Genomic DNA, 19,997 nt, shown 5'->3' on the forward strand with positions numbered 1-19,997 from the left:
CGCTCTATCCCCTGAGCCACCATAGCTCCACACTTGCTCTTGTAATATATTAAGTTAATCTTAAGTTAATTACATTTAAGTTAATCTTATTATCCCAATCTTTTCTACTCAATCACCCACTTTGTAAGGATATTAATGTCACGATGAGGCCCATACTCCAAATTTCTTGACACCTGCCACGATGAAAGCAATCCTATTCTGCAGGCACGACCAAACAAACTCGAACTCAGTGGCACAAGGCCCCGAGTCAAGGGCGCCGGCAAGGGGGTGCACTTGCACCCCCTGGCTTTTTTTAAACAATTAAAGAGGCACAGAAAAACAATTTTGTTATAAACTTTTTTAATTAAAAATATTTTTATTCAAAAACAAGTAATTATTGATACATAACAATTAAAAAATTGTTTAATCAAACAAGAATTGTAATCGTCTTGTTTGCTGTCCAAATCTGTTCATAACTTTTTCAATGAATTTTGAGTCATCTTTGATTCTTTTCTTATGCACACTGTACATGCACGAACTACTCCATCTCTCATGAGACATTGTAGATCGATTACATGTTTTGATGCGTCGCATTGTACTAAAAGTGCGTTCAAAAGTGCACGTAGTAGCTGGAAGAGTTAGGCCAATTTTGATTACCTCCGCTACAGCTGGATGAAACGGTGTGTAACTATAATCGATGTATTAGAGCACTGATTCTCAACCACTGTGCCGCCAAATTCTTCAGATGTTCCGCCAAATATTAGAAACGATACAATAAAAATTATAATGCTTTTTTTCTAATTATGAGTAAAGTTTAAATTAAAGAAAAGTGTATATATATATACTTATATATATATATACTTTCAAACGGAAATAAAAGCTCATCAAAGTAAGGTATGAAATTAATAAGCAAATTAACAAAGGATAACTAAAAAAACAAATATATCAAAAACAAATTAACAAAGGATAACTAACAAAAAATAAGCTAACAATTAATAATTAGAAAAAAAAACTAGTTAACAAGAAAAACGGTCTTTCAACGAAGATATAATGCAGTCCAAATAAGGAATAAAGATTGACCTCCTGAAAAATTCTTCTGCGTTTTTAGAAGGCACATTCGATATATAGCTATATTTTTAAATTTCATTTAATAAAATATAAATAATATTATATTTTCTATTAGTTATTTAGTTTAAAAAAGGTGTATAACACTAACTGACTTCTCACAACAGTAAAACTTCATCAACACAATAAACACCAATGTTAAGCGTGCACAAACACGCTTGTATACAAAACTGCTGTTTGTAGTTATTTGTGTTTCAAAGTTAGTAGCTGTGCCATCAATACAGTTTCTCCTGGCAAAATTTGCAAGTACAAGAAATTCGCACTTTCTTTTAAATATCTTGGTAACAATGAAGAAATGCATTTTGAAAAAAACTAACAGATGAAAGCATGTGATAACAAAACAAAATGTAATAACAGAATATTTTTAATTTCTTTTTTGGGGGGGAGGGGGTTATTTTGTTAGAGGGTTGCACCCCCTTTCATACTATACTGACGACGCCCTTGCCCATTGTCATGAACAAGAAAAAAAACGTATCATGCACATTGAAGACAGAGAAAAGTCGAACACTAAGCCACGAGGCGAAAGCCACAATGATGCAGTGCCTTATAGTAGGTGTTGATTTTTTACATGCAAATTTAGCAGTTGATTATTCACGGAAAAGTAGTTAAATAATTTTTTTTTATTTCATCGTACTTCTTAAACATTTTTGACACACCTATGTAATCTCCTGCTGAAAAACTAAATGTAACGTAAAATGATAAAAAAATCCATTTAACACAAGCAAATTGAAATTTCAAAAAAAAAGTTCAGAAACAAAAATTGCCCTTTTGGCACTAGTCAGTACAAAATACAAAAATTTAACAGTTAATAGCTCACGAACTAATTATAGGATGCTATATTTTTATTTCATCGCATTATATTGTAAACATTGACTGCAATAATTGAGTGAAATAATTAATTAAATATTTTTCTTTAAAGAAATTAAATATTGTCCTTGTCGTTTCATATCTAAATATTGTTTAATAATTGTAGATATAATTTGATTGCTTTAAAAAAAAACTACGAACACAAATTATTAGATAAATAATTCTTTTATTTACAAATCCAACACACAATTATTAGTAACAGTAATATATAATTTCAAATTTATCAAAAAGTATACAGACAGATGGAAACGGTTTTAATTGCATGGACTAGCTCTTCAAAATTCAATACTGCGGAAGAAATATTTAAGTTCTTTAAGAAAAATAAATCATTTTGCATGTTGATATGTCACACATCTATCCCTAATTGTTAAGATACAAAACTATACATTTTTATATTTTTTTTTTTACTATTTGGTTAAATATCTAAGAAGAATGCAAAATTGAGATACAAAAAAAAATCTATACCCTAGTTAGAAAAAGAACACAAAATGCTTTAGGTAAATCACAGATTTTAGAAGTACTTTGCTCTTATTAAAATACTGATAAAGGCGCAAATGTACGCTAAAAATTTTATTTTAAGCTCTTCTATAATACAGTGACATTGTAAGATGAGCTGTAGAGTCAATAGTTAAAATATTCGACTCCAATTCTTCAAATTCTTCTCAAAGGAATAAAAATTAAAGCTTATAAATATTTGTATAAAGTATTGAAATGGTTCAAAAAGCATGTTAAGAAAGGACCATCATCTCTCACATTTGTAAACACTTTACTACAACGAGATTACTCAGTGAATATTCATGAACTATGAATATGAAACTATTGTAAATGATATTTTTATTAATTTAATTAAATGAAATATATTATAACATATTTTACTTATTAAAACATAACAATCATTTATTAGATCATTCATTGCCTTTTTTCACCAAAGCAGGCTTGCTGTTATTGGCAAGTCGCATTAGAAACAACAACAATTACAATCTAATTTGTTAGATTTCGATAGTGGTTTTCTTTTTTTTCTTCTTCCTGACTTAGATATTAATGTCCGACACCTACTGTATCTACTTTTAGTACCTCATTTTTAACAAGGAATCTATATTAATGGTGTAATACTATGTATACAAAATTTTTTTTTTGTACAAAACCTTTCTGGTTATGCTGCAAGGAGCGTGAAAATAAAGTTATAAACATGTAACAACTTATAAGCCCATATTATTATAATAGGGTATTTTTAAGTTAAAATATGCAACTCTGTAAAAATTTTTACTTTTTATTATTGTACATTAGATTTTTCTGACCAATACAGTAATAAAAATGTAAAATGTGTATAAAAAATCGTGAAAATCTCAGTGCTTAAAAATAAATCATACGAATTTTATAAACATAGCAATTAAAAGGCACTTGCTTACTTTATAAAAACTTTCAAACTCTATCATTAATATTTAAACTATCTAGTAGAACATATTTAGTAAAAAATAGAAAAGAAAATTTAAATTAATTATTATAGTAAGCAAAACCAATCTAGAAAATTAGAAGTTTTAAACTATTAATATCATAGAAAGTGTACCATGCGATAAAAAAGACAATAAACTTACAAATAAAAATCATCGGTTTTCATAGTTGTTACAAAAAACATGAAATATGAGTATAACAAGTATTGCTGTTCTTTAAACATACTATATGTGCCACAAACATAACTATATTGGTTATTATGAATGGATTATGAGTTATCAAAATAACCACAAACAAATAAAATAAGAAATACTATCTGCAGTAACCAACTGAAGTGAATGTATCACAAAAATGAAATCACCATAACAGAAACAGAGACTAGAAGGTATGATGACATATTATAGTAGAAACTATAAAAGAGATGGGGAACAAATTTATTAAATATTTCTCTTCATGTTTCTGTTCTTCTCGTAACAGAAAAGCTGAATTATCAGTGTCCCATTAATAAACTACTGAATTTAAAATCAGAAACTGATAGACAAATTTTCTTCAATCATTACATAACTTTTTAAAAATAAGGAAACAGTATAGAGTAGTAAAACTAAAAAAGTGTTTTTTGAATGCAAAGTAACAAGTTTTTGTTAAATGATATTAAGAAGTTTTTGAAATTTCTTTGCTATTAATCAATTTAAATTTCATAACATAATTCATTCATTTAAATTTCAAGACATAATTTAAAGATAAATATTTTAAAACTTTTTTAGATACTTTGAAATAGCAACATAACTTCAACAGTCCTTAGAAGATCGCCTTATTTTTATGCACCCACTCATAACAGATTCAAACAATACATCAAAATATGCCATGTTAGAATAAATAAGCATTACACAGCAAAAGATCATTTGACTATGCACAGCATACAAATTTCAGGTAGGAGAATCAAATCAACAACTGATAATCTTCCAAACACTATTTCACAGTCTCGTATCGTGACATTCACTGTTTACCCGCAGTTTGAGAGCATGGTTGGGGGGCTTATTTCTAAATGTCAGTTTGGAACTTTCCACCTCGACGACAGTGCGGAACTCTTCCACCTGGGAAACTTTTCCCGCTTCCGAATCAGCGAACCATATAAGATTGGACTGATGTTTGTCATCCCCATAGTGTTCGAACCACGTAGGAGTGCCACCCGTGAAGTGGCAATCTTTCAGATTATCATCCTGATAATCCTTAGAACTTGTCACATTATCATCCTGATAATCCGTAGAATTCTTCAGATTATCATCCTGGTAATCCTTAGAACTATCAGAGATCAGCTGATCAAAATGAACAGAATTAGAAGGTTGTCTGGTTTTGCTGGAATCCACTAAGTAGTCAGAAGTGGCAACATCTGTCGGGGCACTGTTGGTACGGTGGTTCGTCTCAAAGTACATTTGGCACTCGTTGTAGCTGTCACTACCAGAGCTGTCAAAAGACAAGCTGATATCTTCAAGCTCTATGGGGGAATCGATTCTCAAATCAGCAGAACTCAAGGATCCAGATTTGTTTTGAATCATCAAATCAGCAGAACTCAGGGATCCAGATTTGTTTTGTATCATCAAATCAGCAGAACTCAAGAATCCGGATTTGTTTTGTATCATCAAATCAGCAGAACTCAAGGATCCGGATTTGTTTTGTATCATCAAATCAGCAGAACTAAAGGATCCAGATTTGTTTGATATGTCTTCGTTGCTGACAGACTTTTCATAAAAATTTGGCATATCCATGGAGCCCCCCGAAAGACTGTAAGGTCGCTGCATGTCTTCCGAACTTACAGAATCTGATTTGGGAAAAGAATCGGGACGCTCTGGGGGTGGAACTGAAGGTCGGCCGACGGGCTTTCGAGATCGTTCCACGACGGGTGGAAGACTCTGCCGCACAGAGTGAGTCTGTCTAGGAGGTTTAGTCTTTTGCCTGAGCTCAGGATTTAGGTTGCTCTTAGGATCTGGAATCAGATGATGTTATAAGTAAAGATTATTACAAGAGTAAAGTTTACATTATAGGTATAAAAACATACAATACAAGAGAAAAAATACATGTTACCATTCATAGACTATGTTTTTACTGTAAAAACAAATACTTTTAAATTTTACAAAAACTGTAACGTCAATTGTACCAATCAACGGACATTATAAGCTAAAATTCTTACATTTTGCTTACATATGGGTTTTATGTTTATATTTATTTGGATGAATGTGCAGTTTGCTGTTACGAGGCTACACTGGGGTGTGAAATATTAAAAATTTTAAGGGCCAAAAATTCAAAGTTTTAGTTTTATGTGCGAATTTTTTCCCAGTGATTGATGTTCGTTAAATCAAAGCTAAAAAATCGTTAAATGAGAGCATTTTAGCACCCTTCTTGTCAGGACAGAAAAAATAGTCATTAAATCGGAGAGTAGGCAGGTCGCAAGACACAGAGTTTCTTTTACTCTCTTTTTTATCATTGATTAGCATTTTACCACCTGTTGCACACCCAATAATGAAATTCAAGGATTTTAAAGTTGTTTTACAATTTTAATGTTTCCAACAAATATAAACAGACCTGCTAATAAAAATTTCTGTTTCCAAATTAAAAAATTTTCCTTTTGTATTTTGATGTGATTCAGTCAATTATTAAGTAGCACTAAAATAAATAATTGTTATTAGAGATATACAAAGCTAAGTCAGATAAAAAATTAATTTTTTTAAGTTACCTTAAAATATTATGACTTTACAGGATGTTTAAATACTTATCTAGGTTTTGACAGTTGTACTTTATAGTTGAAAAAAAATTTTTTTTAACGAAAACATATATTTAAAACAAAACAAAAAAAGTTTAAATATGAAATAGTATTAAAGTGACACTTTAATACTATTAATACTAGCAACACTTTATGTGTTATGCATTATTATTTTTTGTAAATAAAAAGGGGCAGCCCAAGGACAATTAACCATTTGCATACCAATGTTCCAAAAATGGAACATAAACTTTAAACTTAATAAGCAGTTAAAGTCAGAATAACATTATTTTTCATACCTTTAAAACTAACATTATGAAGAATTTTTTGCATTTAGTTTGGTTTCATTTCCATAGTTATTTTATGAATTTTAGAAATTTGATATAATTTGTAAATATTTATCCTTTTTGCAATATACCAAAAATCCAATATTTATAATATACAACTACAATAGTTCTAAGCTTTTAAAGGGATAATATAACCCTCTGTTAGTCCTCAAATTCAAAATTTCATTTCAAAACTTTAAAGTCAAAATATAAGTTTAGAAAACAAATGTTCCATTTTTGGAACATTGGCATTTTTTATTTTTAGATTTTAAGTGATTTATTGCATTATGTTGAGTGCATTTCATTCAACTGGTATTATGACATTTATACAAGATAAACTATGATGTCTGTGAGGGGGAATTTTAGTTTAACTTTTTTTTTACATTAATTTGCAGGGGTAGATAATAGTGTAATAATGGCAGAATATTTAGTTGCTGATAATACTAGTGTAATAATGGCAGAATGCTTAGTAGCTGATAATTGTGTAATAATGGCAGAATATTTAGTTGCTGATAATTGTGCATACCCTCCAACTTTGCCTACCTGGCCATCNTAGCAACTACGGAAATTCCGTAGCAGTTGGAGGGTATGATTGTGTAATGATAGCAGAATACTTAGTTGCTGATAATAATGCATTTAGTTCAGGGAAAAGTTATTTTAAAACTTTAGAAAAAAAATTGATACGACAGCCAGTTGAGTAAATCATCTAATAAACCACATGTTAAAATAGTCACCTTTCACTGGATCGTTGAAAACGGAATCGTTTGGGAGTGTTCCGAGAAGATTTTCGTGGGACACACTGAGACTAGAGATTCTGTTATTTGAAGAGGCAATGTTAGACTGTGATGAAAAGCCACTGCAAGATAGAGAGCGGCTGATGGATTGAGGAGCTTTGGGGGCAGCTTTTTTCTTTGGCCTAATAGGAACTCTTGGACTAGGCGACTTTGGGCTACTGTTAAAAAGAAAATCATTTCATTATACAACTCCAATATGTTATGGTAATATAAGTTTTCAGCATACAACATCATACATAATCCAAAATTGTCTATAAAATTTAAATATGTTTTTGTCTATTCATCAGGTTTTAAAGCATCAGTATAAAGTACCAAGTAAAAAAAAAGGCATCAAAGTTTTAAAGTATTAAGATGAATCATAACAACCCTTCAGCAGGACAGTAAGCATTGCAGAGTTTCACAGCATCTGCAGATTAGATGTGCAGATTTTTCATCTAAAAGTTTAAAAAAAACTGCAAGTCAAACAGTGTCTACATATCCGTTTTCAATGCTGTTTTTTCCCCCACTTACAACAACGAGAAAAAAAGATCTCATGAGAAAATAAAGATTTTTCTATCGTTATTAGGGAGCAATAAGGACTCATTTCTCTCCCTTTCAAAATTTGACCAGGGTGCGTAGCCAGATTTTTCAATAAAAAATAAGCACCTTTTAAGTACTTTTCAAGCACTTAAAATATTTTTAATCACTTTCCAGAACAAAATCATATTTAGGATTTGTGCAGGAACATAAATTATTTTTTTCTATCCTTTCAAGTTCTTAATTTATAAACATAAAATCAATAAAATTCAAAAACATTTTCAAAAGCTAGACATAATCATAATAAAAGAACTAGTTTCTGATAAATTTGTAATTGATAATTTGTAATCTGATAATTTACATTTTCAAAAGCTAGCGAAGCGCTACCGCTCAGCCACTGGGCGTCAAAATATTTACTAGTATATTTTTCAAATTAATTAAAATTTTAAAACTTTCATTAAAACACAATTAGTCCTCGGAAAATTATGAAACTTTTTTTGTAATTAATAGTTCTTATGTTACATAAATAAATGATAATTGATTGATACTGTAAAAATTAATGCAATTGTTATTGATTAATTGTTATTGTTTTAAAAAATTAAGTACTTCTTTCGGAATTCCTATGCAATCCTTTTGGTGTATAATCGTGAACTAAATACCATAAAAAAATTTCATGATTTAAAGAGAGTGTTGACTATTTATGAAATAAAATACCTTTTATTATAATTAATACGTTATTTTTTATAACTATTGCAAGTTTTTGTTTGATATTCAAAACAGTTACATTTTATTAATCTTTTGTTCAACATTCCAATGCTGCAAAAAAATTGTTGTACAAATCTCAATGGAGAAAAATTTTAAATTTTAAAAACTGTTTTGAGAAACTGATCAAATTTAATAGTTGGAGAACTATTCCATTATTTGCCATCATGAAAATGTGCAAAGTTTGAGAATTACTCATAGATTCTAATGATTTCCATTTAATTGAAAAAAATCTTGCCACATTTAAATTTTTTCTAAATTCATCTTTTTTTAACTATTTAAATTATTTGTCTGTTTTTAAATTGAATTTACAGAAAAAAAATTAAAATTTTACTTCAAGCTGTAGTTTTTAAAAATTTTCCTGAAAAAAGAGCTTTAAGTAGACTAGGAAATATCGATAGAAAAGAGCCACTAAGTAACAAATGTTACGAGCTTGCAAAATAATGCATACATAATACACAAACATTGCAAAGATACTTAAAATTCTATATTCAACTCTGCAGCTAAAAGCAATGATTTATAATTTTTTATAATAATCATAATTTGATAATCACAATATCAATAACCTGTTAGTAGGGCTACTGGACATGGAATCGAGAGCAGAATCATTTCCGTTCAAAGCTGAAAAACTTATGGAGTTGACAGGGGGGAATCCATCGATGTGTCGAGGGGTGGTCGGCGTGCTCAAATAGAACTCACATTCTACAAAGAGAACAATGGCGATGACAGTACAGTACTCAACAAATATAAATTTTTTCAAGAAAAATCAAAACACTTTTACCTCCAGGGAAGAACCAATCAGCATAAGTTATGAGGGTGTCGACGATGGAACTGTGTAAATTAGTAGCAGCCATGTTCATGCTATTAAAGAAAAATATATGTCATATAAAAATTGGATTTCTGTTAAATTTGCTAAGAATTTAAGAATATATCAATGAAGGATCTGTACGTAACGAGAGAAAGAGATATTCAGTCAAATCTCAGTGACATTTCTCCTTTTTCTGAAGGTTGTTGTTAATAATTCGGAAAAAAAAAACATTTCAACTATTTCTAAATGGCATTGAAACATATTTTATAATGTTTATGTACTAAAATACCAACGTTGGAGAACTAAAATAATGGAGAATTAACTAGCAACATTTTTTAAGCTACATGTACAGTTTTGATACATCATGCTTATTCAAGAAGAGAAATTCGAAATTGGAAATAATATAAGCACTTACATTTATTGATATGCATATAAATCTTAATCTAAAAAAGATTTTTAAACCATTATTCATAATTACTTTAACTACAAACACTCAACATTTCCATAATTCTAAGTAATTGGCTTTTACAGAATTTTTACATATTCATATTTCGAACACAAGTAGCTGATTTGGCTTTGCATAGGAATTTTTTTTTTATCAAAGTTCTGTTTATAACAATTATCAGGGGAAATTAATATTCATTAAAAGCAAGCTTTTCACCAGAAAGTGATAAGCGAAATTCGGAGAGAATTTTTTTTAACTTTAGAGAAAATTATCTCGAGCTCTGCATTGCTAACCAAAATGCATAGGATGCCTAACATAACATCTGCTATATTTTGGAACTGTTTTTCTTTTATGCAGTTAATTTTTTAGTAAGAAAACTGACACCCACAATAAATGTTTCTGAAAAGAGAAATACATTTATGTTTTGACGATTGGTAAAAATACAATTCAAACAAAGTTATTGTCAGATTTCTGTAGGTAAATAACGAAGTTTGTTATTGGAGAAAAAACGATTGACTGAATAAACGACTCATAGCAGCATCTTCACTATATCTGATTTAGTCAGCACTGCAGTGTTGCCATCTGTTGAGGAATAAGAGAAGTATTTTTGCCATTAGCTAATATTTATTGACAAAAAATTGTTAGAAATTCAAGAATATACAGGGAAACGAAGATAGACGCAAAATATGGGAGTCTTCATTTAAAAAACAGGAGACTTGGCATGTATGTACAGGAGAAGGGATAGAAAAAAGAACTCCTCCTTATCTAACTTTTTTTATACGGCCTATTCTTCCACCACATTAGGCCTTATACTTTAGAGCCTACAATGACAGCTAAATGGAAATAATATTGGTTGAAGGATTTGTAACTTACCCTAAGACATTATCATTTGTGGGAGGCCAGAGCAGGTTGGGACCAATCACAATTGCAATATTCTGAATAGACATTTTATTCACATTTGAATTTTGGCAGAGCTTTGCCAAAAACTTAATGAGGTATCTGCAATAAACATAAAAAATAATGAATATTTTATTGACATTTTCCCCTAATTACTCAAAATTTGAAACAAATAACTTAAATGCTCATTTTTTAATTTTCGAAACAACTATCCTTATTGTACAAGATTTGAATTCATTTACTAAAAATAATAAGTATATGATCCCATTTTACCCTTCTAAAATTTCATAATACTAAAATTGAATTAAATAAATAATTTTTCTTCACCCAAGAGTCTTAAAAATTCTGAAACAGTAAATCGGATTATATAGTTAACCCACTTCAAATATTTTTACCCAATTTGTGGATGGTACCCAAGGTAAAGATATCAATTTTTTGCAATTTCAGAAATGTGAATCAAGGTTTTTTAGTTTTTTTTTGTTGGAAATCAGATGAAAAAAGCAGACTTCCGTGGATTTGCCAGAAAGTAGCACACCTGCTAAATAAGGGGGGGGGGGAAGAAATAGGAAAAATAAATAAATAATATCACCTGAGATTGTTGAGATGAGTATCAGGTAATGAATTCACAACATTCCACAAAGCTTTGAGCCTTGAATCATGGTCAGGATCCCTAAGAAATACATCCACTCATTAATCATACAATGTCTATATTATCAATGGAATTTAGATATACAAAAGTTGAAGGATTCCAAGCATTTAAACATTTTAATTATAAAAGTTCAGTGTTAAGTGAATATCTCTATTATGATAAAATTTCTTGAAATATTAATCGATAATAACATAATTAGTAATTAAATTAATTAGTATGCACCATAAATTTAATAATTAGTATGCAGCACAAAAGAGTTTAAACACTATATGTGCTTACATCAGGGGTCTGTTTAGAAGAAATTTGGGTCCGTTAATGCAGTGTTCCCCAACCCCCGGTCCACGGAGGTTGGAGGTTAATGTGTTCCATTAAAATTTTATTAATTTAAAAAAAGTGGAATAATTCTTAATTTCATAAATTTCTCAATAAATTAATTCATAAATTTCTTAATATTTGTAATGTATCATTGTCTCCGATTACCCCCAGATGAAACCGTCTCATTGCGAAGAAACGAGCTCAGGGTTAACATTGATTTAACGTTCCAGTAAGTTAAAATGTTAAATCACTTTATACTTATTTTTTGGTATATCAGTATTTTATTTTGAAGGCATGTTTAAATACAATTAAATTGATTTAATAATACAAAATAATCTAAAATATAAACAATCAACGCCCCCCCCCCCATCGGGCCGCAGTTAAATTATCAAACGATTATAGGTCCGCGGTGATAAAAAGGTTGGGGAACACTGCGTTAATGGACCCTTCACAAAATAATTTATCTTTTAATCAGATCCTTCACAAATTTGTTTATCTTCATTATTGTTTTGTTAATCGAATAAACTCTTTCCAGGAAGGGGGGGGGAGAAAGACAAATGTAAACGAACTAAGTTTTGTCTTCGGCATACGCTTCTTAGTTTATTCGTCCGAAATGAATATTCTGCGTTCAGCAGTATAGGCTAAATACCAAATATTTATATGTTGCATGGCTGTTTATTTTTTAAAGTGTCAGCAATTGCTGTTTATTTTTTAAAATTTAATTTTTGTAATTATAATTTTACAGTTTTAAGCATAATCTTGTATGTCTTTACAATTTAAAAATTCCTTGAAAAAGTTTTTTTGCAATAACGGACCCTATTTGCACAAATTCACAGAAGCGGACCCTGGTTGAAAGATTGTGACTTAACATTTATTTTATATTCACAAATTACGAGTAATTTTTTCACAATTTTACAAAAACGGTCCTTTCACAAAATGTCTGGACAGACCCCTGTATATAAAGTTTTGCTACTTCATACAGTTGTAGGTTCGAAACAACAATTACTTCAACTATATAATATTTTTAAATCTAAATAAGAGAAATGATTTTTTCAAAATAGAAAACCATACAGTATTTTAAACTAGGATTCTTATTCTGAATTTTATGATGAAAAGTGTAAAAAAAAAATTTCTTTAAGATAAAACAATAATTGTATAAATAATAATTACAAAATGATAATTGTGGAAAATAAAAAAATTCAAGGTACAAATATAAATTAACCTCATAGGAATAGTTTTTCATAAAATATAGGATTTCATCGCTAGAGATATTAAAAAAATTGCAGTTTGCTAAAATAACTAAATTTGGTTTAAAAAATATTTTTTTATTTTTGCTGACACTTCAAAATTCTCAAACATATTACATAAAATATGTATATAGTTTGTCTAAAGTAAGAACTCCCCTAGCAATTTGTCTGGATTCCTGGTGATGACTATAGTAACGAGGTATAACTATTTCACGTAGGGGTGTGGGGTTATTGTTTAGGACAGGCTTTGGCTCAAGTCGATGAAAGAAAGGAAATCTTTTTCTTGGGTATACTGTGTTAGCCCTAGAGTGAAGAGAAGCTACCCTCTCTGAAAGGCGCTATTCTTGTTTCCATAGCAACAGACTGTCTTAGACTTTGTCGCGGGGTAATTCTTACCGTAGACAAACTATAGAAGTCACAGTACCATGAAAACAAAATTTTTTTAGCAGCAACCAAACTGAAGAATTAAATTATTGTAAACTGCAGTATTACAAATATCAAAATGTTCATCCTTCATGCACATTTTTAGAATCCTAGTCAAAAAGTAATTCACTTTAAGGATTCATAAATTGAGATCCAAATGATAAAGAATATGACTAATCAGCATTGAGTTAAACAAAAACAAAGGACGGTTTAAAAACATCTATTATTTGAGGTGGGTGCAATCAACCAAAGCATTCCTGTTTTATTAAACAGGATTTTGACGATATTAAACCCTCCTCACAACTCAATAGTTAGTTGTGAGAATTTAAAGACTTTTTTCCACTTAAATATTAATTAGCCATTCCTAGCGAGCACAATTTTTTTAAAATTAAACTTTTACAAGAATTTTAGAAAGCAATTATTACACAACAACTTAAAGTTTAAATAAATAAAATGAACTTACACGGCAGCCTCCATCCACTGATCGTAGAGCTCATAAGTGAGAAGAGGTTCAGGAAGTGATCTTAGATATAACTTCAGAACGCCTGTAACATAAACAGAAGCAGCACTTCATAAATGCAAATCTAGACAAGACAGCTCTATACTATTCTCAGTAATAAATAGAGTTGGCAAAATTTAATCCACTACAAAGTGGGCCATCATCCAAGGTTTCAGGGCCAAAATTAGTATTTCAATAAAATTTGTTTCAAAATTTGGAGTTTTTTATGTGCAGGTAAATTGAATTCATAGTTAATATTTTGAAATATGCTAAACATACCCACCCCCCCAAAAAAATGGCGGCTGAAATATGGCGAGCAAAAATAAGAAAGATAATATAGTATGTTTAAATAATTAAATACAGCAATGAAAATATAATAATTTTTGTAATTTTATATTAAAAATGAAAAGCAAATTATATTTCTGAAGTAATATTACAAAATAACGCGTAAACATGAAGAAAAAAACATAGCTTTTGTTTTTCGGTATATTTAGTCCAACTTTGCAAGACGGGCAAAATGGGGCAGGTTTTTTCGAAAGAAGAAACATCAAACAAGACAACAAAAAGAACTTTTTGGAACTAAGTTTTGAAAGTCATTCAAACATTATAAAATGTCAAATGATAAAATAGAAACTATAAGTTTGTCAAGAGTATTAACTAATCCAACAAATTGAAAAATTGTACTATAATTTCAGACTAATTACTCTGATAAAAATGCAACAGTAAGGTGAAATTCCTATATATATTTCTGAAATAAAAAATTAAAAGTTACATTAAAAAAAATTTTTAAACACATTTTTCATTACATGGTACTCTTGTTGGTTCAGGAAGTAAATTATAATATTTGCAATGATTATGAATACTTAATTTGGGCTATATTAAAACTGCCTACACATATTTTAGTTGAAAATTTAATATTTGACTTTTGGCCAAAGATCATGGTCTTCTGGCCCACAGTGCACTACTTCAAAAACTTTAATTGATTTAAATAATTTTTTTTATTGAAAGAATTATTGATTAAGGATAAAAATATATATTTTTTGATTTAGGATAATTTGTAATGTACATTCGGAAGCTTACATTTTTGGTAATACAATTTGGTAATACTAATTGTATACAGAAATCTAAATTATCATTTAATGTTCAAAACAGACTAAAAAATAAGACTAAATGTGAAACTTTCCATTTGTTTTGTGTAAAATAATATGCTATTAATAAACGCGTTGTCTAGGTCGATCCCCTATTTTTGGCAATCCACTTGCAAATTTTAGATGTGTCAGGTGTAGAAGTCATACTTTGAAAATATCAAATAATATTACAGAATTTTTAAAATTAAACAACGTAAAAAAAATTATAAAGCCTAAGAGATTTTATCGAATTAAAAATGTTTCACATTGTTCTCTTGGGATAAGACAGATTTGTCCACAAATAATGTTATAGTAAAATCTTTCAAAAATATGAAATTTCAAATTATTTGAGATGAGGACAATTTTTTGTGTAACTCGACAGTTTAAATTTTCAGATTTAAAAGTTTTTATTTGTAATACTCCAGAATATATAAACTTTTTTTAATTCTTAATTTTATTTCTAAACATAATTTATTATTTTCTTAAAAAAAAAAAAAAAAAAAAAAAAAAAAAAAAAAAAAAAAAANAAGCTGAAATATGCATAACATATTTCCTAACATTTAAAAACCAAATTATTATCTTATTTAATACTTTTTCGATAAATAAAAATCATTAATATAATCTGTAATCTTTTTATACCGCAACCTTGAACTGAGTGCGGAAGAAAATCTATTCTAATTAATTCCCTCTACATCTGTCTACACGTTAGCGTAGAATTCGAAAACCGTTATATGGTTGCCAATGTTTTGATTTAATTAAAATTTGCTATTATTTCTTACACTTTCCTCTCCGCCAACTCATTTGAATGCATAAGGCTAAGAAAAAGAGCGTTTGCTTTAAATTTAATCATGGATTCCTTAACTTTCCTTGGTGTAAACTATGCCAACATACACATGCTACTGGCATTTTTGAATTCTTGCTAAAAAATTTTGACTATTATTAAATAAGATAATAAAAAAAATATTTATTAAAAGTTATTTTTTGCATGGTATTATTTTTGATAAAAAGGAAATTCATACTTGTGAGCAAAAAATTGAAACGTGGTAAAATACACAAAAAGTTAAGTTAACATTAAGCGGTTCTACTTTCGGTCACTCTCCTAACTTAACTTTTAGGACCGTATTTTTCAGATTGTGGCTGTTTCCCATATTTATTCCTATATTTCTGAAATCCGAACCCATAAAAAAAGTATGTTTATTCAGAGAAAGTTTGCTTTTGTGTTCCATTTCCTTAACTAAAAATGTCATATGCGCTAATTATTAGCATATTTGAGGTCACCCCCTCGAGTCATTAAGATTTAGTCCTAGAACATGAAGATCCGATCATTAGATCAAAAATTCTTCAGTGTGATACGTTTTTGTGTTTGAGCACTGTACCTGAAAACTTTATTCAAAATTTTATGCATAATACAAAAAAAAAATTCTTCAGCATCATACTTCAGGAATAAACAAATCTCAAATTTCTTTTTAAAAAATTTAGGTTGTGCTTGATCAATAAAAAAAAACTTCTACTTGATTTATGATTAAAATTAAGCTTTATTAGTAAAAAATATTTACCAGCAACATTATGAGGGTCTCGTTCATCTTCAATTAAATGTTGAAAACTCGAATCAAAAGCACTCTGAAAAAGACGTGTGGAAAAAAAAACTATGACATATCATCGTAGAACATTGCATATGAACATTAGCATTTGAAATTAATTTAAAAAAACTGAACTAAAAATAGCAATTAACCATGAGACCATTATCCTGAGAGTCAGGAAGGAAAAATTCCCAGCATCTAACTTTTATTGACATTTTATTTCTTTAAAGCTATCTAATGGGATATTCTTTGTAAAGCAAAATTGTGAGTAGACAGCGCCCAGCTTTTGATGTGTCCAATATTAACTGTTATAACTTTCTTATTAAATTCTTTGGTTGCTTTTTTTTCTTACACTTGGGTCTATTTCCCATTGGTCTCAGAAATGCAAGAATTACTTTTCCAGGATGCACAGCCAAATCTTTGAAGAAAAAATAAGCACCTTTTAAGTAATTTTTAAGAACTAAAAATATTTTCAAGCCCTATATACATACATAAAATGCAAAATAAGTTTCAAAGACTTTACATAATCATGATGAAATAACTAGTTTCTGATAAAGGACTCTTTTTCTTGATTATATTAGCCACCATAAAAACATTTTTGAAAAACAAGAGATATTTTGGTTTGATTTCAGAGGGTGGAAAATGAAGCCTGAACATGAGAATATCTTGCAAAATGCAGCAATGTTGAACATGAGAGGGCAAGAATCTCACCAAACCCAGCTCAGTGTGAGCACATGCGGACCCTCAAGTATTTTAGCAAACATGTAAAATGATTGGTGCTTTCATAGGCTATGGACCAAAAACATGCCAAAATAGATTGTGGTTGAATGAATTGGGAAAATGTTGAATAGAACAATGTGAAAAGCATGCTTTTGCATAATACGTGGTGCGAACTCGAGCACTTTACAGTAGAACAGTTTAACGGGGACCTATACTGCACACCCTCGGTCCCTACACAACCGTGTCTTTACGATCAGTTCATTCAGAGACACTTAAATGTTTAAAAATGTCTACTTTTTAGAAACAAGAGTAGTAAAGAATTTCGCTTCATTTTTAAAAATATCTTAAACTTATTGGATTAATAAAAGAAATACACTTTAATTCAAAAACAAATTTTCTAATTCATGTATAAGATAAAGCTTAAATATTTATACATTTTAACAGTCTGTAACAAAATATTTAAAAAAAATACTAAACTTGTTCATTTTCAACTTAAGGTTGATAACTTATTATTCAGTTATTATTGTAAATTATTTATAAATTGCAACTAAAAGTTAACTTTCAGTCATTTTAATTGCATTCAAACCAAGTAGAATCTAATACAAACTAACTTTATCATATAAAACTGTTTATTAAATCATATTTTTAAATACAAACTAAAACTTAGTTTGATGTCAGGTTTTAAAATGATTGGTAACAAAAATTATATTTTGAGTATTAAAAAAATTGTTTTAACTAATTAGGTGCTAAATATATACATTATATAAGATATTTAGAACAAAAGCTGTGATGATAATGATATTCAATCATTACTGCAAATTATTTATAAATTACTACTAAAAGTTAACTTTCAGTTAATTTAATTGCATTCAAACCAAGCAGAGTCTAATACAAAATAACTTTATCATATAAAACTGTTTAGTAAACCATGCTTTGAAATGCAACATAAAACTTAGTTTGATGTCAGATTTTAAAATGATTGGTAATAAAAATTATATTTTGAGTATTAAAAAAATTAGGTGTTTAGGTGTTAAACATATACATTATATAAGATATTCAGAACAAAAGCTGTGATGATAATGATATTCAATTATTATTGTAAATTATTTATAAATTACTACTAAAAGTTAACTTTCAGTCAATTTAATTGCATTCAAACAAGCAGAGTCTAATACAAAATAACTTTATCATATAAAACTGTTTAGTATACCATGTTTTGAAATGCAACATAGAACTTAGTTTGATGTTAGGTTTTAAAATGATTAGTAATAAAAATTATATTTTGAGTATAAAAAAATTAGGTGTTTAGGTGTTAAACATATACATTATATAAGATATTCAGAACAAAAGCTGTGATGAAAATAAATCTGTTATTGAGATCTGTTTTTGACACAGCCATAGTTACAACAAATACTTGAAGATATGTACAAATGTTTTACATTTTGAATTGAAACTTAATTGTATGAAATAAATCTTAAAATAAACAGTTCAAAAATTGAATTGTTTTGTAGCATAAAAAATGCAACCAGTATATGAGAAATTGCGACAATATTTAATTTAATAACCATTAGATTTATGTTACACACACAAATTATTGACAGTTTAATGCCTCATGCAAATTAATTAAAAGTTTAAACACTTTTTTAGCGAACATAATACTTTATTTGCAGTTGTACAACAAGTGGACAAGTAACCTGGTCCATTTGTTGTATCATTAAAAAAATAATATTCATGACATGCAGACTTGTTTTAATATAAAAGAATGAAACAAAGTAAACCTTTTATATTCAATTGAATAAAATTAATGAAATTATTTAAAATAATGAAACCAAGACTTACTTTTATTTTTTTAATTTTAATCATGCTTCCACCGATTCTAAAGAGTCCCTAAAAAATAATTATAATTCCACATTTTTATTTATTGATTAAAAATAAGCATTTCTTTATTAACAGTTATTACAATAATTGAAAAACAAATGTATTATTACAAAACAACAGCAAATACACAAAATATTTTAATTCGTAGAACAAAATATTTCGAAAATATTGCTAAGTTATTAAAAAAAAACCATAGGAACAGCCTTAATAATCCTGAATATTGAAAACCTGAATAGTATTTATGTTCAATACATTAGTGCTCTTATTAGAGATGTTTCTAAAAATTTATTTTAAGTACATTTAAAGTCAGTTTTATAACTTTAAATATCATCTGTACTAACTAAAATAAGCACATTTGAGGTCACCATCTCAAACTAATAGGATTGAAACTTACTATGCGTAAAATCCCATCAAAGGTTATTCAGAGTGTTTACTTTTTTATTTTGTGTATAGTACATAGATTTGTTGGGCAGCTCCACAGAGCAGGACACATCGACCAGAGGTCTATTGTACCCTAACCCTAAATCATGATTAGCATGAAAGCTTTATAGCTGAAGTAAAGTTCAGCAAACACATGATAGGAATATCTTGCAGTTCCCAGGTCTGCAAGATATGCAATGTTGTTCTAAATGCTCAAATCTTTAAGCAGAAAAGACCTCACAATCACATAGTATATGATGTGAAGTCTTCTCGTCAAGATGACAAAGTCAACAAAGAGGATCAGATACAAGACCCATTATGTGTAGGTCTCTCCTGATACTGGGTGCAGTGTCCGATACAACCGGGTGCGGGTCCAGCGAGAAGACCAATGATCTTCCACAAACTCTTACTGT

General features: G+C 29.0%; 1 protein-coding gene across 2 annotated transcripts in view; it reads right to left on the reverse strand.

The window, feature by feature from the left end:
- Positions 1-3,227: 3,227 nt before the first annotated feature.
- LOC107454229 (rho GTPase-activating protein 44) overlaps positions 3,228-19,997 on the reverse strand; it is a 63,771-nt gene continuing 47,001 nt past the window's right edge. Inside the window, exons 9-17 of one of the 2 annotated variants that reach the window (XM_016071341.4) lie at positions 19,126-19,173; positions 16,543-16,606; positions 13,824-13,905; positions 11,316-11,396; positions 10,703-10,828; positions 9,358-9,437; positions 9,143-9,278; positions 7,239-7,453; positions 3,228-5,407 (exon numbers count right to left, since the gene is read on the reverse strand). In XM_016071341.4, the coding sequence (XP_015926827.1) occupies positions 4,398-5,407; positions 7,239-7,453; positions 9,143-9,278; positions 9,358-9,437; positions 10,703-10,828; positions 11,316-11,396; positions 13,824-13,905; positions 16,543-16,606; positions 19,126-19,173 (1,842 nt within the window). In that variant the 3' untranslated portion in view covers positions 3,228-4,397. Of the gene's footprint in view, positions 5,408-7,238; positions 7,457-9,142; positions 9,279-9,357; positions 9,438-10,702; positions 10,829-11,315; positions 11,397-13,823; positions 13,906-16,542; positions 16,607-19,125; positions 19,174-19,997 lie in introns of both variants that reach the window. The other variant, XM_016071340.4, reaches the window with a different exon arrangement.

The sequence above is a fragment of the Parasteatoda tepidariorum genome, chromosome 6, assembly GCF_043381705.1.
Source record: "Parasteatoda tepidariorum isolate YZ-2023 chromosome 6, CAS_Ptep_4.0, whole genome shotgun sequence".
In the NCBI taxonomy this organism is placed as follows: Eukaryota; Metazoa; Arthropoda; class Arachnida; order Araneae; family Theridiidae; genus Parasteatoda; species Parasteatoda tepidariorum.